Raw genomic sequence first — 20,910 nt, forward strand, 5'->3', positions numbered from 1 at the left:
CTTAAAATAAGATATGGATTTGTTATTAGCCTCTGGAAAATGATAGTTGATTGCACAAAAGATTGCTTTTTGTATTTTCTTTTTTTTTTTTTTTTGTCTGTCTCAAATATTCTCTCCAAGGGCTAGTTGTGAAATTTGCTGCAGGGTACAGGTGTGTTATTGTTGCTGTTTAAACAGATATTGAAATAACCGTTCATTTTAGCTATGCATTAAAGCTTTCTATAGCATGTTTATCAAATTACCTTTATATATCTTAACAAATCAATTCCTGTGCCCTTGGCTTGAAGTACTGCAGATAAGGAGTAGGTAGTATATCTGCTTGCGGGTGATAAAACCGGAATTTGGATAGATAGATAACTTCGATTAAGTCGCTTAAGCAGTGTAATCACTGTCCTAGCGAGAAGATGGATCTGGGAGCTCAGCAAATCTAGTTTTGCTGGTGCTGGATTAACCTGGGACCCGCCGCCAGCCCGGCAGCCCCCTGCTAACATCCCACCTTCAACCCAGATTTGCAGCTGATTCGCTCCGCTGCTTTTACCAAAGTGGGATATTCTGTCCTGGTTTTGCTACCTGGAGATTTTGAAAGGAAATAGATCTCCAGCGGGATAAATGTCCTGCTGGAGGCACCGATAATTTATGCACCTGCTGCTAAAACTAATGAATGATAGAGGAAAAAGTTGAGTAGTGGGGATTTGATTTTCACTGCTGCTTTTGTAATCAATTCTGATTTGCTTTTACTCCTGTTCTCATTCCTTAGCTATCCTGACATTATTTGGTTTCTGATTTTGTTTGTTTTTTCCCATTTATAGATGCTTGCCTTCTTAAATGTATTCTTATGGCATTATTACAATTTCTTTAATTATACATTGGCAGAGTGCTGCTTTGGCTTGGTCAATAACAAAGGGCATTTATAACGGGTTGATGTGTGTGAAATATGTGCTCGTGCTCCTTGGAGGGGAATAATTTACCGATAGGAGTCATTATGCATTCTATTAAAAACACAAACCAGACATGTGTTTCTGGCCTCATCATCCATCACAGCGTAAACGCCGAGCGAGCCAGAATCCCAGCAGAGGTGGTGAGAGACTGAAAGCAATTTATAAAAAGTAAATAACAGTATTGATCAATTCACCTTTTTATCACTGCCCTGTCACCACCACCAAGCAGTGTTTTCATTTTGAGTTTCTTTCCCACCCCACACTTCTGCCTTCAACCACTGTTGATTTATGGAGCTGGGCCACTGGAACAGATTTTGTACTGGTAAACCCACCAAAAATATGAATGTAGCTGAAAAAGAGCCTAGTTCCACCTGAAGTGGTTTGCCCTGGCAGATGGAGGCCACAGCCATCTGCTGAGAGAGATCATGGGTTTCTGCACGCCAGCTCCTGCCCGTGTCTCCATCCATCTCTCCCCTCGACTGCCTTTGCTGCTGTCTCCATTTTACAGACGGGAAAGCAAGACCCAGAGGCAAAGCTGGGCATCTGAACCGTGTCTTCCTGCAGCAAGCAGAATTACCAAGGCAATGTCCTTTGAAGAGAAATAACCACATTGACAGCAGAAATGAATGGATGAAAAAGCTTTACTCATCTGTGCAAGTGTCTGAACTCCAAAGACCACAGCCCTAATAAAATAATAATAATGTAGTTTAAGGGTTTTTTTTTTTTAATTGCAGGGAAATGGGAAATGGTTTATCCAAAATCTCACCAGGGATCTACACATCCAAAGCCTTTGACCTTGGCTGAGTCACCACATCAGTGACATTGCAGCTCTCCTGCCTGTAGACAGGGCAGCCGTGGCACAGAGACACGTTGTCCCCCTGGGGGGGAACAGCCCAGGACTGTTAAAAATACGGGTCCCGGGGTGGCGGGGGCGGTCGGGGGCCGCCTGGTCCCAGCTGAGGGGTGGAAAGCCCAGCTGGGTGATCTCCTGGGGCGCTGGGGAAGGCTTTGGGCTGCCAAAGGTGAATTAATGGAGTTAGTAACTACTGGTTTTTAAAATGAACAGCAAGTGACTCTTCTGTGCTTTGAGATTTCATTATCTTAACTTTGTATCTTATGCCTCTTGAGAGAGAACGGTTATTCATTAAGTCTCTCTAACTTACTCTTCAGATTTGTAGGGACTGACTAATAATGATGGTTTTATAAAGCCTTTCCATTTTATAGTAAGTGATTATTTAAAACAGATAGCTGCCATTTGTTAAAGTTTGGGTACTCTGATGATAGGGACAGTTCTGTGCTGTTATACCTGGCTCTTTCATTTAACCGGTCTCAAGAAAATCTGTTTGGAAAGAACAGCTTCCAAAAAAAACCACAAGAAAATTCCAGAATGATTTTTCCTTATAGCTTGCTCTGTTTTCTAATGGACAAAGCGCTCAGTTAGTCACCCTTTCTAGTATGGGAAGCTTGTGCTACGTTCAGTGCTGACACCTATTGTGGAGCTGCAGAAGGATGAGGGCTCACTCTCTGCTGAGGGACTGACCATAGGCAGAGTCTCCTCACGTGTCACAGGGCTTGTAAGGCAGATGCTGAGATAAACACCATTTCTGCAGAGCACGAGGCATGTTGTTGTCTATGCTTGCTTTTCTTTTCTTTTTTTTATTTTTTTCTTTCCTTCCCCCCTCTTTGCTCTTTTGAGTGTTCACTGTCTCCAAACACATCGTTCCAGCTGTGGCTGGGTCTTTAGAGATGGCCATCCCCAAACCACCCCCAGGATGGTGGGGATCCTCCCTAACCCCTTTCTGTCATGCTGCTTTTGCTTTGAAACTAGTAAACAAACCTTACAGGGAAAAGTATTTTTGCTCACCTGGATTGTTTTGACAGAACCGGGCTGAAGAGTGACTAAACATGCAGCGCTGCCAGCCCGACCCAGGGCAGAGGGTGTGCTTACAGGGTCTCCCATCATTGCTGACCAGACCACTGTGTTTTGCACTTTTCAGCAGAAAATCCACGTCCTATATTGAAAGAGAGAACAGCAGTAGTAGTAACAAGGCAATACTTCGCCATTCACTGTGCTGTTAGTCCACGGTGTGAAATTCTCAATCTGGGTTCTGCATTGATTTTAGCTGCACAAGCTGCATCTCATCCTTCCCTCCCACCACTCAACTCTGCCTGGTGTATGTTGGTCTGTCCACTGGCTGGTTCGGTACGTGGACAGGTGGAATAAAAGCACAAGCCCTCGGTGAATCGCCACAACCCACCTGCTTCTCTTTGACCTGTGGCCACAAACTGAACATGAGTGTCCAGGCTGAAATTGCCTGACACCACGCTGCAGTAAGAGATGGGGAAAATCCTTCTTCCAGGCTCTCTATCATTCAGCAGTTGCTTTGCTGTGACTATTATAAAATCAGTCACGGTCTGCTTTTCGCTGTCTGACCTAACTTTTCTACTCAGCCCTCTTATGACTGAGGTTGCCTGTCTTTTCTCCCTGTTCAGTACAGAAGGTTTAGTTATATCTGGTATCCTTAAAGGTGACGGGTTATTGCGTATGTTTTTAAATCTTATAAATGAATGTAAACAACAGAAAAATTTAGCGAAGAGAGGTTGGTAAGAGGAAGCACTTATTCCTTTATGTCTGGCTTTCTGGGGTGCTCTAACTGCTGTTCAGGCAGGTGGATCTCTGTGTGGGTGATGCCACGTGCCTCACAGATATTTTAATCTCTGACCTGCACCTGATATGTTCGGATGCTGCGAGTTCCTTCCTTCCTACGCAGTTTTTGCTGAGAAGCTCTGTCAGCTTTAAATGAGACGATGCAATTCCCATAGCAGGCAGGAGGAAGTGACACAGGGTGAGAAGGATGCTCTTGGCATATGTTTGGTGTGCGGATGGCAGAGGGGTCAGGAGGGGTTCGAGTCATAAAGCTCACTCAGATTTCTCAAGAGAGCAGCAGGTCTTTGCACGCAAATTTGAAAATGCAAATGCTCCCAGAGATGTGTACTTGCATCTCTCATGGGCTGAAAAAGTTACCAGGGTCAGGCTGGAGAGAATAGTTGGAAACCACCCCTTCCAGCTCCAGCACTGAGACCAGCCCCAATTTATCTGGTTGGATGATGAAGTGGCCTGGGGAGCTGAACCAGCTAGAAAACAATGTTTTATCTAATTCTTCCTGAGTTGTTTTCCACCTGGAAAAATTCCCAGCCCACTTTACTTCAGGAACACAGAAATGCTTATATTAACCACAGCGTGGAGCTGGGTACTCCCTCGGCAGCAGTGCTGATGTCTGACTGTTGCCGCAGCCGTTGACTCACTTGCTGTCTCACGTCAGAGGTGTGGGTGAGCGGGTGTTCAACAGTGCTGGGCAATCCCAGCTCTTGCTGTTGGACGTGGCCTGTCCTCCCCTTTGAGGAGATGGAAGGAAGCAGCTAGCTACCTTGGGCAAAGAGCAACCAAATAACGTTTGCAGGGATTTGGTTTTTTTTCCTGGTGTGGTTTCCAGAGTTCAAGCGTGAAGCATCATTTTATCAAAGGAATATAAACTCCTTTTCCTTATGACTCTTTCTCCTCACTAACTATCCCCTCTATAGCAGACTTGATACCAAGCCTTGTACCCATGTGTCTCTCTTGCAGCTGCAAGCAGAAAGCCTGGGGAGCCTTTGATCATCTCTGACATCAAGAAGGGGAGTGTAGCACATAGGTGAGTGGCAAGTTTCCCACCTGCCAAACCCACTGCTAAATGTCCAGCTCAGTAATGAAAGGTAGAATGGAGCCCAAGCAGTAGCACTCAGGTCTGGATTTTGCCAGCACCCGAGATCTCAACCCTAGAGGTTTGTCTTACACCACAGTAGGGTTTGCAATAAAAACTGTCTGTATTGAAGCATGTAGAGTTGAGCTAATGGAGATGGCGGGCCAGGGCACTGATTCAGATATTTGCTGACCATATAGGAGATGGATGTTTAGCTTTTAAGAGCATGTGGTAAAGGGCTTCATATATCCCACAAGGTGCTATGGCTCATCAGGTAGTTTGCCGTGTCTCAGCTCCTGCTCAGGTGAAGGGTGAGTGAATTGTGGGCACTGGTGGAGAACTGTGCACATAACTCAGCATTTATTGACTTCACCTCTGATCCCAACACCTCATAGCAAGGCTTTCAGAGGAATTTAGTGCTGCTGGAGGGCTCATTTCTGAGTCCTCATACAGGAGTTTCCATAAAAGGTAGAATATATGTCAGTTAAAGTTCAGGCATTTTTCAATGCTTTAGGTTACCCAGGCTGTATCTCTAATCTTCCTGCCTTGTTCTGTGTTGATGCATACCCTACAGAAACTTCCTCTCTTTAAGTTACAATTGTCCCAGCCTCTGTTCATGGTTGTTTCTCAGAAAAGATCAAGGACAGCAAAAAGTTAATAGTGAATATTGTCATTGCCGCTGCAGGACCAAATGTGTCATGGGATCTGAAAGGCAAATATAAATGTTCTTTTAGTTTTCTTTTCCTTTCCACACAGAACTGGCACCTTGGAGCCAGGAGACAAGCTGTTAGCCATTGATAACATCCGACTCGACAATTGCTCAATGGAGGATGCTGTGCAGATTTTAAGGCAGTGTGAAGACCTGGTCAAATTGAAGATTAGGAAGGATGAAGATAACTCTGGTACAGAAATCCTGATGCAAACTGGTGCCTGTCCACTGTAATGACATTTCCCAATAGGTAGTGCAAACCAACAAAGATAAGGGCTGCCACTTGTCCGGTCACCACTTTCCAATTGATTATAGTCTATTTTTGTTATTCTGCCCTTAAACAGAGCCTGGAAGGTTAAAATCCTATTTGGTATGAGCATGGCTGAAGGCCTGAGGCTTTTCCTTCTACTAAATGCTGCAAGTCTTTCCTATGACCTCTTTCGTATGGCTAATTAAAAAATTCAGCATTCCTGTTTCCCTTTCAGATGAGCAGGAGACAACAGGTGCTATTATCTACACGGTGGAACTGAAGCGATACGGTGGTCCCTTGGGAATAACCATCTCTGGGACAGAGGAACCTTTCGACCCTATTGTCATTTCGGGCTTGACTAAACGAGGGCTGGCAGAAAGGTGAGGTTTGGGGGCAGATATGGGAAGGGATTTTGAAGTTTGCAAAGTTTCCTCTGCTGTCATAAACTCTTCTGAGGTGTTTTAGTCTGCTAGAAAGGAAGGGTGCTATGAAGGTACCGAGCACTGTGAAGCAGGGACAGCCCTGCCAGTCTGGCTCTGCAGGCCCACGTGCAGGAGATGTGGGGACTGTGCTGTCAGGGCAATGAGAGAGGCTCAAAGCAGGGCACTTCTGGAAGAGTCAGAGGCAGTATGTCAGTTGAATGCAGCAGCCAGGAAAATGTATTTATCTGTCCCTCTTCCACAGAGGTGCTTCTGGTTTGTGATTTCCCATGCACATCTTGCACATCAGCCCTCACCCTGCCCATGAAACTGCTGTAGAATCCTATCCCAGACTCACACATTGCTCAACTGTGGCTTATGGCCACGGCAGTGGTGTGTCCTGCTGAAACCACGTATCTCTGAGGTGAGGGGGGTCTTCTGGCCCATCCCTGCTGGTGGCTAGGCTGTTACGTACGGAGGTGTCTCAGCGCGGGGCTGGCATGCTTCAAGCAGCAGACAGTTATGCAGCAGAAACGTAGGTGCAGCTTTACCTCCGGCAGCCGGGGAGGTTGGCTCTGTGTGTGCCTGTGTCTGAATATACGTGCGTGCGTGGGATTTAACGGATCAGGACATTGCTGAGAATATAAGGTAGAACTGAGTCATACACTCTATCTTAATTAATCTGTCTATACGGTAGCTGTGACTTGTAAATAGATCATTTCAGCAGCCTGACTCATGCTTCTCATAGGGCTGCCTTACCCTGTGCTGCTTGACAGGCAGAACAGCAGCAAACCCCCCCTGCCCAAATAAATAGGTGTAAGGGGCTTGACCTTGGGGAGATTTGACTGCAGATCTGGCCTTTTCATTCTTTCTGATTCAAGGCCACACTCCCCCTTAGCTGGACTGTAAAACTGAGAGCTCAGTGCCTCGTTCTGCATTGGGTTCCTTGAGCTCTCAGCACACACACTGCTGCGCATTTCCTTTGCTTCCCTTTGGTACAGAGAGCAGAACACCAGTGTCTCCCGAGAAGTAAGTAAGGGGGATGGACTTAGTCATTTGTGATTCTTCTCTTTTTTTTGTAACACTGCCTGCCACTGTAGGATTCAATCTTTTTCCCTAGGAAATAGTAGCTATAGAGTATCCGATGCTTTTCTGCGTAGCAGTTCTGCACTGTACCTGCAGCCCAGCGTGAGAGAGGACAGAAAGCCCAAATGCTGTCAGGCTCAGAAGACAGTTTCGTACCCTTGTTGTTCTCGGTTCCCTTTGCAATGCCATGGCTGTTCCTCCTTTGAACTCGGACACGCATCAGTGACCGCTCCACAGAGAAACGTAGCGCAGGCAAGTGCTGCGGTGCTATTGAATTCTGATCAGGAGCTGGCAGGCAGTAAGGAATGAAAAGCCTTTTGCGAAGAGGGATGTAGCCCTCCAGCATGTTCTCCGTAGCTGACTAACAAATAATGGTGCCTGTGCAGAGGAGTGGTGTGGGGACGGAGCAGCGCAGGGATTTCTCTGGGTAACCTTGGCTACGTGCAGGGAGGGCAAGGAAGGCTGGGATGAAGGCTGTCTGCAGGAAAGGTGCTTTTGTTTTTTCTCCTGGAAGTAACAGAAGGGAACAGATTGACCTTGTCATGGGAAGAGGAGTGGTCCTAGTGTGATCCTAGATTGTCCCCCCCTTAGCCAGGCTCTGAAGGGTGGGACAGGTCTCTGAAGGACAGGGACTTAAACCCAAATCAGTGCCTGGCTATTGCTGGAGCACGGGACATGTTTCAGCAGCGCTGGCAGGGGGTGGACCAGATCCCAGCATTTGATAACGGGAATGCGCCGAGTGCTCTCATGGAAGCACAAGTGAAGGTCTGTGCCACGGCTTGGGGTGCTTGCTTGGTGATGGGGAAGGCAGGCTGTCCTCTAGGATCTGCCACACGTCTGTCACAGTGCGTGACAGGCTGTCTAAGCTGAAAAGGCTCCAGATACAGATGACTTGGTTTTTATCTTGACCTTGAACGTTTTTCTCCGTGTACGTGTCTGATCTTATAGAAACCTACAGAGGCAGCTCAGGTTGTTGGGTTGGTGTTGAGCGGTGGCTGTCTCCCATGTTAGTCTCTGTTTCTTCTCCTTCAGTACCTGCAGGTGGCTTTAGCCTGGACCATGGGACTTGTTTTCCTTCTTCTTGCAGAAGGGAGTGTGCCTGAACAACACCAATCAATTTTGGTCGAGGTGTAATGGTTCTCTAAGAGCAATTTTGGGCTATTACTGGCATTTTAAAGTACCAGCCTCCTCTAGTGCCACCTGGTCAAGTAGATGGGGGTGGCTGCAGGAGGGTTTTGTCCAGGAGTGCTCAGCACCAAACTATGTTGGCAGGGAGGAGAGGGGATGGTGGCCCTGCCCATGTGCCAAGTAAATCCCTACCATATGCATGCAGCCAGCTCTTCTCCAGTGCTTGCTGGGAAGTGCCTGCAGCCCCTTTTACACCTTGCAACTTACCTGTTGCTTGATTCTGCTCTTGCATGTGTCCTCTGAGCAAGAAGGGACATAGAGCACAGCCCCTGGGCTGGTTTGTGTTTGAGGTGAACTAAGGACTGTTGGTGATGATGGAGATGCACAAGGGTCATTAGTTAGAAACAGCTCTCTCTATCGCTCCCACTCACCTTCTATCTGCTTGTTCTCATGGGGGTGTCTGGAGATGGACAGACGAGAGGACTGGACTTTGATTTACTCCCAGCCCCCCCCGCCCCCCTTGAAGAAAAGCACCTCGATGAATGTGACCTTTATCTTTAATTGTTTCTGTATTTTTCCCTGCTGAGGGGCTTTCACAGTTTCTGCAGAGCAGTTGTGTTGTTCAGAGGTGACTGGTTGGGCTGATGTTGGATAGGAGATGTGTCCCCTCGCTGGGTTCAGGGCTACAGCAGGAGGCCTTCAAATGCTGAACCACTACAGTGAGCAAAGAATTGCCTTTAAACTGCCAGCAGTCAAGCTTGATTTTTTTCGACTACGTAGATGAAACTTTTAAGACAAATACTGCAGTCCCAGTTTAATCTGTAATTTATTCGGATGCACAAGTTTTCCCTGAGGGCTTTTTCAGGCTGATGTGAATGGGACGAGACGGACATCTAGTGGCTGGTGGGGATGTCGGGCACTGTTGAAGTATCACAGCAGCAGCAAACTGAACAGTCCTGCCTGCTCTTTGGCTACATTTCCCAATTTGATGTATTTATAGTAGATGTTTCACAGCAGTGTGTCTACAGAAGTGTTTTGGGGAAAGGCAAGTAGCTGTTTTGCCTGTGATGGTGTATCAAATCCCAGTTCTGCAGGAGCAGCAGTCCGGTTTGGAGATCTAACGTGAGAGGGGCATGTTGCCACGGGCAAAAAGACATTGCAGTCCAGATTTGCATCTCCTCCTGGCTCGATCACACAGGTTCCTGATAGCTGAAGCTCATGGAACTACTGGAGGAGGAGAGGATTGCTGCTCTGGCTTGCTGGCACTAGGGAGCTGGAGTGTGAGTGTGATGAGCTCGATCCAGCCAGAGGTGAGCATGAGCTCCTGCCTTGGCAGCCAGCTCTGGGACAGACACATCCTGTCCTGCCTGCTCTTCCCGGAGCTGCAACAAATACCGAGAGAGGTAAAGTGAGATCCTGTCTGTGGACAGACACAGAGGAGAAGGATGGAGGAGAAAGGGGAGAATTGTCGTGACTTGTTAGTTTGTTCCTGGCTGCGGCTAACACCTGAGGATTTCTTTAGCTGAGAGCAGAAGCCAGTGCTGGAACATGGCTGTGCACATAGCACAATAACCTTTTCTAGTGTGCTGGTCCTGGTGGAGAAAGTCACAGTGGTCTATCTGTGTAGGGGTGAGCTTTAAACATATCATGAACTGATCTGCAACTGGTTCAGCTCATTCTTGTACATGCAATCTGGGTGTGTTGGGCCATTTTGATTTTCACGGTTTTTTTCAATGGATTTCTAGGTTTGTCTCATCATTCCTTTCTGTCAGCATGAACATGCCCTTCAGTTCCATGTGTGATCACCGGTGAGCATCACACACTGGAAATGCTTGTGCTTTTAGCATGTAGACCCCCTTGGTTTGAGGAGTTTTGACTGTAAACAGGTCTGCAGTCCCAGCTCCCGAGGGGCCTGGGATCTGAGGAGTGTGTATGTTCCTGAGCATGTTTGTATGTATATGCACATGTGGAAGATGGGGGCAGTGGAACCAGATTGTGGTGATGAAGAGGAAGTCACGGTGTACCAAGGGGAAACGAAGACGCATTTGAAAGTGCTGAGAGTTAATATGTTATTGCTTCGAGCGACAACTTAATGGCCTGTCTCGCAGAGGCGAATTGCTTCTCTGAAGTTTCTAACGGCGCTTTTTCTCTCCAGAACTGGAGCCATCCACATCGGTGACCGGATATTAGCAATTAATAACGTGAGCCTCAAGGGCAAACCGCTGAGCGAAGCTATTCACCTGCTGCAGATGGCGGGAGAGACGGTCACTCTGAAGATCAAGAAGCAGACAGAGAGTGAGTTGGGGACCCTGGCTGGGGGGGGGAGGGTGAAGGTGCCCTCCGGCAGGGACCCCAGGAAGGTGGCACTGGAGGTTTTCCTTCATTTGTTGTGGAAGGTGAGATGAGGCAGCGTGTTCAGGGACACAGCTGGGGACAGAGGGAAAAGGAGGGTGGTTTTTTACTTCTGACTCGCAGATGAAAAAAAAAAGGGTCTCTGTGGTACTAGGAAGAGATTAGAGGGCAGGTTTATTTGCAATAATATTTTTTTTTTCAGATTGACACCTTGTGCTGCTGATACAGTTCCCTGTCTGTGTGGGTGTTTCACACAGAAGTGAAGCAGAACTTGCAGGGTGTTTTTTTTTAAATACAACTCCCCTAAATGAGCAAGGAGATTCTGAGCTGGTAGAATCCGTCAACAAGAAAAACCACCTTTAGTTCAACATTTTGAAAGTGACTGGCAATAAATCTTTTATGCCCCTCTTCCTGGCTTTGGGTCCTAAGATCATCTTTCAAAGCATCTACTCTAGAAATCTCCTTCTCATTCCCCTGCCAAGCTCCCTGTGGCTTTGAAGCTGTTCTTCTTGACACACTATCAAAGAACAGGAGCATACTTTGTACAGGCAGGTCACTTTTGGGGGGGATAAAGAGGAGATTGGTGAAACCAGGGAACATGCAAACTTTTCTCACCAACTGTGTAATCACAGCCAAATAGGCTTTTTCATCAAGTTTAGAAAGTAGCGAGTGCATTCTGGCTGCATTTCTCTCTCTCCCCACACCCAGTGTTTTCTATCTATTATTTTTTTGTGTGTGTGCTATGCTTCTGCAGTCTCTAGATTTAGCTGGACCTACCCAGCCAGTCGCCCGCAGTGCTGTGGGGTTTAGAAGAAATCAAGTGATAAAGCTCTTCCAAGCAAGCGTGGCCCATGGGACATCTGTCCTGCATCTGAAAAAGCAGCATCGCTCTTAAACATAGCACTTCTGTAGACCTCAAAGCAGTTTACAGATGTGTGGCAATGCACCTATTGTACAAATGGGGGAAGCCCAGGCAGGGAGTGGGGACTTTGCAAATAGAGGTAGAACTGGGGAATTGATTCCTCTTCAAGAAACTCCACTGTCATTTCCTGTAGCCAACTGTCTTGATCCTTGGTCTGAAATACTCTCCCTCCCTCCCCCCCTCTGACACTTACCATTGTCACAGCCACTAGCTAAAATAATTGACATGCAAGTGCCAGTTGGAGACTCGTTAATCATTCTGAGAATGAAGCAGGTGTAATTGAAATTTCAAGGTAATCTTGAGTTAATCATGGTGAGCAATCTTCTGAATGCTTGGAAAATAGGGACTTTCAGGACACTGGGCTTTGTTTGGTAAAATAATCTGTCCTCATTGACAAATGCAGACTTTCAGAGGGCTTTTTATCCCAGTCTCTGCGAGTCAGAGATCCAGAGGGCGTGGATGGCTAACAGGATATCTAATCAATGAGGACTTTAAAATATTCAGTACAAAGAAATGCTTGTTCTGAGAAACCATTCCTTGCATAGCTGTTGCCTGAAAAGGAATTTGATATAATGATAATAAGGGCCTATTATTACTAAAATAATGAAAGGGAAGGTCTGAGCTTCATCATCCACATTCAGCTTTCCACTTTCCAATCACTAATCAGGGGAAATTCAGCCTCAAAATACCCAGCCCAGGAATTCCACCGTTGTTGTGAGACTGTGTGGGAGACTCTGGACGGGTGGTGATTAGCCTTGAGTTGATACGAGGTTGTACAGTCTTAGAAGGGGGCTGTAACTTCAGCTGTGGTAGTTTGGGACCAGGTTACATTGTGACTAGAATCTCATTAAAACATCTGCTTCTAACAGAAAGTTTGCAGCCAGCACCCTGACTCAATGCTGCTCTGAGGAGAAAGGAGGGAGCCAGAGAAGCGATGGGCTATGGTTTGCAGAGGCCAACACTTCTCTGGGTAGGGCTGTTTGGAGGAAGCTTCCAAAGGCACAAGAAGATGCACTTGTGAATTGAGATTAGGTCCCAACTCTCTCGTATTTGGGAATCCTCAAATCCCCATGGTTGCTCCTTATATTCCATGTGCTAAAAACTCAGGCGTTTTTTCTTGATTCAGCTTGAGATAAGAGTACTGCATTAAATTCTTTCAACTGCAGCACACAGTCCTGTCTCAGCTACTTCTGAAAAGCTAGAGGTACTTCAAAAGACCTATAGTACCTGGGCTTGCTCTTATGTCAGCATAAGTCTTTCCCTGAGGCTTTCTCTTTGCGCCTGCTAAAGCAGCATGTTCTGGTTTCAGAACCCTATCCCAAGAAGTCGGGGAGTATAAATGAAGTGAGTGACCCAGAAGATGAACTGACAGACTCCCAGAAAACTAGCAAGTTGTCTGAGATATACTCCACCACAATTCCTAGCGTGGACAGTGCTATGGAGTCCTGGGATGGCTCCGGCATTGATGCTGGGTATGGAAGCCAAGGTAAGCCAGGTCTGTTTTCTCTTAGGGGTTTCTGGGCCAGGGTGAAGACAGGCAGAGCCTCCAAACATGTCTGGAGACTGAATATGAGCCAAAGCCTGTGGTCTGACCACATTTGCACGGCTTCTCACTTCCAGCGAGGAACATAATGTATTTTAAAATGCACTCATGTGGTGCTGTGAGTTGATGTATCTGTTTTAGGTTTTTATTGGCACATTTCTTCTGGTTTATATGGCATCATACTGTTCACAGCGTTTTCAAAACCATTACTGCGCTTTATAATTCACATAATCAGAGGAAGCATTCACTGGCCATATGTCTTACAGAGTATTTGGTCCATAGCTCACTTTTAATTCTCCAGAGAAGCCATGTAGGACATATTAATCCTTTTCAGGATGTTTTAAAATCCACAAGAATGTCTTGTGACTAGAAGCACTCACTTAACAAAATAATTAAGGTAATACTACAAGAAAGTATGTCTAGCTCTCTAGTGAGCAATCAGATGAACACATGTCTTCGAGGCCAGGTTTATTCAGCTGTGGTTTCTGGCAGACATATGGAATTGGGACGGAGGATGCACTAGTCATGGGAATAGATTTTTACTTGGAGAAAGGCACTGGAAAATAGTTATTCCAGTTCAGATTTGGTGACGTAAACTAGTATTAGCTCAAATTGAAACAAAACAAAACCCTGAATTGCCTCTGCACAAGGAAACTGGTGAAAAAACTGCTGTCTGGAACAGAATGTGAAAACAGGGAGGGATGCTGCAGAGCACCCCTGCAAAGCACCTTCCATGTGCTGAGCAAGGTGTGTGCCTGTGCTCGCTGCACCCTGGCTTAGAAAAGTCCAAAGGGCAGCACTGTGCAGGTGTCTCATCCACCACACTTGTGTCTTCCTTCAGCCTCCGTTGGTCTGAAGTCTTAATTTGGGAGTGCAGTTGGGACTGGAGGCTTCATTAAGGAGGAATCCCCTGGCCTTCATAATACTGCAATCCTTCTCCATCTAATTGAATGTTAGCACAAGTTGGACACTGGATTTAGCAAAGTGATTGCTTTTATGGGTAAATTGAGAACAAGTAATTGAGCACAGAGCCCCGGGGAGTGGGGCTGATGCCAAGTTGCCCAACATCCACAGACTGCAACTTTGCTTCAGGGGCTCTCTCATCTTGCCTGGTAGTTGCATGTGGGTGCATGGTGGTGTGCTAGTGCTGGCTGGGAAGAGGGATGCTGGAGGGCAGGAATAAGGACACATAGGGTTGCCCACGGGATGGGCAGGAAAGGCAGGATGCAGGGAGACCTGGGATGCCCAGAGCCTGGAGATTAGGGTTTACACCCCAAATGGAGAACTATAGATCGGACTCTGCAGCCTTGTAGATTTTAGGTTCATCCACAGCTTTAGGAAACCGGAAGGGTTTGGGTGAGGGAGCTGTGCTGGGCCTTGTGGGAACATGCCACCAGGTGGCTCTGAATCCCAGGAATCCAGCCCATCTCCCTGAAAGGAGGAGGTGATACAGGTGGCACCCAAGTGACTGCTCTGCACACATACCCCCACAGTCCCTGGACCTCTGCGCCCACCTTCTGCCCACCCACTGCAGGGTCCTGCATCCCAGCACCTTGTTCTGCTCTGGCAGGCAGCGAACACTCCTGACTGCTCTAAGATGTTGGCAAGCACTTTTCTGGGGCTGTCTCCAGAGCAGTCTAACCTTTAAAAACACACAGAGGAAACGCTCAGCTAAGTGAAATAACAGGCCTTGGCATTTTCAAAGAAAGTGCTGGCGTTGTCTTTGGGTATTTCCAGCGCTCTTAGCTGTTTGGGAGGTCAAGTCTCCCTTAATTACGTGTTTCTCCGTTACCTCTTCCTGTTCACTTGGCACAGCGTGTAATGGAAGTGTACGATGTTTCTTGGAAAGGCTGAGGATTTCTCTGAAACACTGAATGGGCAGCAAGAGGTGAGCAGGGGACTTAGGAGATTTATTTGTACTGCACATGTCACTGACACTGCTGAAGAATGGTCTGTTTTGGAAGATTTCTGTCCAGGCAGCTCCTCGTGAGACTTGGACATCTTGTGACTTGGTAGTGATGGATTTGCATCTCTGGAGTAAGACATTGCAGTACTAAAAGTCCATGGGGGCAGATATAGTGAAACTTGCCTCATTTCATCCTAACAGTCCATATTGGTCTCAAATCAAATGTGATACAGATGAGCCTGAGCCTCCGCTTCTCTCAAGCCAGCAGAGTTTTTCCTCTTGTTCCTTGCCTTTCACACACAAGTCCTGGAAGTGGTTTTCTGTACCTTCACCAGCTGATCCCAAAGGCATGGGAGGGCTCTGCTGGCTGCAGAAAATGGCTGGCAGCCCTTGCAGTCAGGGCTGGCTCTTCCTCATGTAACACTGCTGAGCACACTGGAGGTGGTGACCACCACCAGGTAGCCAGCACCATTACACTTGCTGAAGGGAGGCTGTTGCTTCTGGCTCCTCTGGATGCCCTTTGTTTGCTGCGAAAGCTATTGTGTTATGCTTTTATATCCTATTACTTTTTTTGTGTGTGTGTTGTCCATTAAGTCCCTAAGACAGCTGAGAATCTAAATGAAGATTATTATTTTTTTCTCCTAATAGAAATCAGGCCTCCAAATCCTTCAAAACAAATGGGTTTGGGCACGCTGAAAGAAGTTTGGCAGCATCTTTTCTTTGAAGGACTTGCTGTATTTAAAGGTGGCTGCTTCAACAGCACCATTTCTGTTGGGTTCAGTGTGGAAACAGGAGCCATTAACCAAGTTGAAGCTGGCTGGGGTTGGATCTGCATCTGCGGGTATAGGTGTTCCCAGGTCTGTGGATCCCAGACCAAACACCACAGAACTACTCAGAAATGGGAGATTGAAGGAGAAATGGGGTACCTTGTGACAAGCTGAGAAGCTGCTTTGGGTGAAGCAAAAAGGCATGGGAAGAACAACCTCTTTTGGATGACCGAGATGGAAACAGTATGCAATCCATGTGGCCTCAGGTTTGGGGTTGGGCAAGGAGGCTCTCCTGGCTCAGCGTGACTTACTCCATTTGGGTTTTCTGACCATGTATTACCCTCTCTCTCCCCACCCCCTCTTGCCTTCCCTAGGTACGTACATACCTCAGGCTGCCGGCATAGCCCTCCATCCACATGAATGGAGACACAGCAGGCAAAAGAGCAGCACCCCTCCGGGGGACCCCAGGAAAAACTACCCCTACATGGATGGAAGCTTCAGTGAAGAAGACTGGGACAAGCCCACCAGGTACGGAGGGGTGGGAGGAGGCAGGGAGGTATGTCTGCAAATGTGGGTGTCACTGCATAGGGACAAGGGGGCATGAGAATGTGATAGAGCAGCCGGTGATGTCCCCATCTCGGCATCGGGAAGCCATGGGGAGGGGTGCTGGGGTGATGACCTCCTCTGTTGAACCACCTCCACATTGCCAGGTTACCCTGGGTGTAGCTCTGTGGCACCTCTGCCATGGCCAGGTGACATTTGTGTCTGGAGTTAGGGCAGTCTCAGCTGCATGGATCACAGGTTCCTACCACATCTCATACTCCTGCCATGTAAAGGCTGCAGTATTTTCATGTAGTAAATAGGCAGTGTAGTGTAGTGCAGTAAATAGGTATGGTCAGGGCTGTCCCCACATGTGTTGGCCAGACTTTTTCAAGTGAGGATGCACCTTTGCAACAGCCCAACGCCACAGAGGAAAAAGGCCAACCAAAGTTCATGCAGGACCAGTATGGAGTTGAATGTTGAAGTTGAAATCTCCCAAGCTGTGGCTGGATATCTCTCTCTATCACACTTTGGCCCGTCCAACACCACAAACAAAGCTCTGCTGAGTGAACATGATCGAGTTAATCCCCAGGCTCAGCCAGGGTGGGAGAAATCCTGCAACACCTCCTGAGCCTGTGGAGGAGGCTGCAGCTGCCCCTCGCTTTGGGTGAAAATGCTGCTGGATCTGCCCTGGCCAGAGGCTGTCCCTCACTGAGCCACACATGGTGGAAAAGCCTTGTTGGTTTGTAACTAACCCTCCCCTCAACGTCCTCTAGAGTCCCCATAGTTGTGTGTCTCGTGTTGTTACTGTCGGTTCTTTTATTTTTTTCTTATTTTTTTTTTCCTTAACTTTTGTTTGTCCAAACAAAACCCTTAGAACATCTCATGGCCATTTCCACCTATTTAAAGATGATCAAACTGGCAGGAAGGCTGGCAGCGGCGGAGACTTTGTTCTTGTTTTGCCTCTCAGCGAGAGCCAGCTCACAGAGGTCGCTGATCCCTCGTGGCCCTCCCAGCGAGGCCGCCGACAGCTGAAGTTAGCAAATCTGAGCCCTCAAAGCCCCGCGTGTCCCTAATGAGGGCTCCGAGCCCTGATGTCAAAGTGCAGGTGAAACGGTTCATGCTGCTGAGCCCTTTTATTAAGGAGAAAAACAAAATGTCTCTAACCCCGGGTGCCTTTAGCCTGAAAAAAACTGCTGACCCAGTGGTGTGAGAGCCTGTATTGATTCATCCGCGTCCTGGATGTGTTTGTTATATTGCTGACCTGAGAGGCAAGAAACTGGTAACTGGAAGGAACATTTGCCTCTTTGGGAACCTGGGAGCAGAGGAAGGAAATGAGTAAGGGGAAAGAATCAAAAATTCCTTTTGGGGGGAAATTTTGGTTTGTTTTTATAAAGTCTTGCTGGGTGTTTTTTTGACCTTTCGGCTCAGTGTAAAGGCTACTGTCCTTTAAAAGCTGATGAAAGGTAGGGGGTGAATTTAAAATACAATAAGCCATGTCAGATACTGCTCTCTCCAGGCAGGCCACAATCCCACAAGTAGAAAAGCATGTGTGTGTGAGCTTGTGCCTGCTACAGACTCCCATTTAAACCAGTGGACGAAAAGCAAAGCCTCTAGTAAAGACTTTGCAGTTAATAGAGATCTGGAAAAAGCTCTTTTAATAGCCCAAGAGGTCATTATAAATTTTATGGAGGCCAACCTCTCTTTGACTTGTACTCAAGTAAAATGTTTTGACTTTGCTAAGTGGCCCTGGTGGCTGAGTGTCCCTTCCCGTCTGTGGCGCCAATGACCATTAAGCCATGCAAGATGCTGCCAGATGTTGCAGAGGTGGAGCCTCATCCATGCAGCTCCTAGTAAGATGAATAGAAGATGCATTAGGGCTGCTGTAATGCCACTGTCTCCTTGGGGTCTCTCCCCATGACACATTAGTGGGTGTATCATTACCTTGAGTTACCACCGCAGAGAGTCTCCTCCAAGAGGCTCCTGTTAAACCGAGCGCTGACGGCTGAGTTTTGTGCAATCTGGTGTTCAGTAAACAGTGTCCAGTGTCACCTACTTCTGTGGCTTGTTCAGAGGACTTGAATTGCTATTAGCTTTAGAAATCCAAGAATTGACCCTGGCTTATGGTCAGAGAGAAGAGATGCTGAAACTGCCAAGGTGGGGAATGGCAGAGCCCCCAGCAAGGCACACACAGAGGTTCTCTCTGTCCTTACTCTCTGTTGTAGCCAGGACAATCTTTACACGGCTGTAAGTGCCATGACTGTTATATAGCAGAAAAAGAGACCTCCTGAAAGTAGCGGCTCAGTTCCCTGGCCATCCCAAAGCAAACGAAACTTGGTTTGTATGGGTTATGCATGACACTGTCGATATTGCTGGCTGTAGTGTGTGTTTACTTGTCCAGCCCAGGGATATCATTTTTATATACATCTTTGCATTATTTACTCTCATAGAGACCTAATGTATTTATCATTTTCTCACCATGTCTGTTACCCTCTGTGTTTTTCTCTCTCTTCTCAGGTGTTCTGTGTCTCAGATCTGAGCTCTATCCCATCAGCCTTTGTACTAACAGTCTCTGAGGCTCCTGGTTTACCCATAACGCATCCTTTTTTCTTTCACTTCTCTATTTCACCAAAACGTCTTCCTAAACCTACAATCTTCCTACAGGCACTTTTTAATTTACCCTTTGAACTTTGACATTACTACACCAACTTAATTCTTCCTTTGAAGGACACTTGCCCCGTTAGTAAATGCATGGAGGTCTCGTATTCGGACTCTTGTCTGAAAAGTTCATATTGTTTGCTTTTGTATATGAAGACTCCTCAAGTCTCTGCTTTTACTGGTGAGACACTTGCTGTAGCCTTGCGGCTTCCATCCCGCTGCAGAAGAGTGCTGACAATGTTTGGTTCCTACGTTACAACAGATACCCCAACCGCCAAAATGGCCTTGAGACCACTCACGAGGATAGTTTTTGGCGTGTTTTTGGAGAAGCTTTGGAGGATTTGGAAACATGCGGCCAGTCTGAACTTTTGAGGGAGATTGAGGTAAATCACTTTCTGAATTTGCTGCTGATCTGACTGTTTTGATCTTGCCATAAATGTTAGACTGTTTCCCCGGATCTGTTAATTGCCCGTAGCATCTCTGTGCTGCCAATGGTGGGAATAAGGGTTTGAGTTTAATCTATGCCAGTGTTTGTGCTAATGGATAACTGTGTCTCATTAGACAGTTGCTTGTGTGGACTTTTTCCCTGAGCCGATGACATCAGGAACTCCACGCTCTTTTTGCAAACTGTTGCTGGCCAACAATCTTCACATGACTGCTGGCAAACCTTCCCTGTCAAATGGCAAACCCTCTGCTTGGAAAGATATTGTCTGCCCAAAACACTTAAAGGCCAAGCAAAAAAGAGCCCCCAAAAGCCCCACTGGGACTGAAGCCTTGGCTTACTTCAAATATAGACAGGCCCAACATACATCTTGCATTCAGCTGTCACTCTGCCGGAAACTGTTTCAGTGAAATAGGTAATTGGAAGCTTTTCAGCCAGACTTCCCCATGGAAAAATCTGAGAAAGGAATTGCTTCCTGCAGAAATAAAGGTGTTTCCTCTCTTCGCAAACCACTTTCTCTTTTCTTTATCCAAAATGCTTTGAAGGTCATGTTATTGTGTCCGGTTATAGGATGAGGAGCCTGGATTTCTAAGCCATGGGATGCAAATAAAGGCCTCCCCCAAGACTGTTGGGCAGGAGGAAGCAAACCTGCCCAGCAGGATGGGGACTCCTGCTGCTCCCCTCCCTGAGTCAGCTCCCGCAACCTGAAAGAAGGAGTGGGACCCCATGAGCTCATTTCACCCTCTGCCTTCTGGGTGCAGAGGACTGGGGAGAGCTTGCTGGGTTGTGCCCTCTGTCATCCCCAGTGGGTCTGTTTTTATGCACAATTGCATATCGCTTAGGCTTCAGAGAAAAAAAAGCAATTTCTGGATAATTGGAGGAGGAAAAGGAAAGTCCTGTTTTGGTCTATATGGTGACAGGGGACTTACTAATTGTTCTTTCCTCCTTGATCCCTAGCAACGGTAAGTGGGGGAGGAAATCTCAATTAAATTTATTGTGCTGAAACATGAAACGGTGTATTTATTATCTTAACTACTTAAGAAAATGCTGACTTAAAAAAACCCCACCAACACACAAAACCCCAAATCCCCAGTGACCACAGACTATAACTTCTTCCCTTGATCACTTATTTCCTGGACTTGAATGTATTTAGAAATGAGTTTTGGCAGTCACTATCAACCTTTCTGAACTGTTCTTGACTGCTGAAGAAAAAGTACCTCTCTGAAATGATGCATAGATGTTTCTCTTCTGCTTAATGGCTGGCATCTAAATGTAAAAGTAGGGATTTTTTTGGACTACTGTGAAATGCCAGGAGAGAGAAAATATCTTTCTGCCTGATCCTTTTCATTTTCTAGGAATCCGTGGTGCAGAGACGTGGGCTATTGATTCATGCTGTTTGAAGGCTTTGGAGCTTTGACAGTTATAGCAATGCTTTTAAAAATGTAAAGAAATTTTACAAAAAGCTGAGCACTTCTAGAGTTTTGGTGTATTTAGCACACTTTTAGAATAC

The 20,910-nt window shown here is 46.8% G+C and overlaps 1 protein-coding gene across 10 annotated transcripts in view; it reads left to right on the forward strand.

Annotated features, from left to right (window-relative positions):
* GRIP2 (glutamate receptor interacting protein 2) overlaps positions 1 to 20,910 on the forward strand; it is a 288,332-nt gene that overhangs the window by 258,970 nt on the left and 8,452 nt on the right. For 9 of the 10 annotated variants that reach the window (XM_014946824.1, XM_014946825.1, XM_014946823.1 and 6 more), the window contains 7 exons: positions 4,564 to 4,630; positions 5,435 to 5,580; positions 5,873 to 6,017; positions 10,426 to 10,565; positions 12,854 to 13,030; positions 16,135 to 16,288; positions 19,221 to 19,341. In XM_014946824.1, coding sequence (XP_014802310.1) covers positions 4,564 to 4,630; positions 5,435 to 5,580; positions 5,873 to 6,017; positions 10,426 to 10,565; positions 12,854 to 13,030; positions 16,135 to 16,288; positions 19,221 to 19,341 — 950 coding nt within the window. The other variant, XM_014946831.1, reaches the window with a different exon arrangement.

Source organism: Calidris pugnax, unplaced genomic scaffold (genome assembly GCF_001431845.1).
Source record: "Calidris pugnax isolate Ruff unplaced genomic scaffold, ASM143184v1 scaffold81, whole genome shotgun sequence".
NCBI classification, from domain to species: domain Eukaryota; kingdom Metazoa; phylum Chordata; class Aves; order Charadriiformes; family Scolopacidae; genus Calidris; species Calidris pugnax.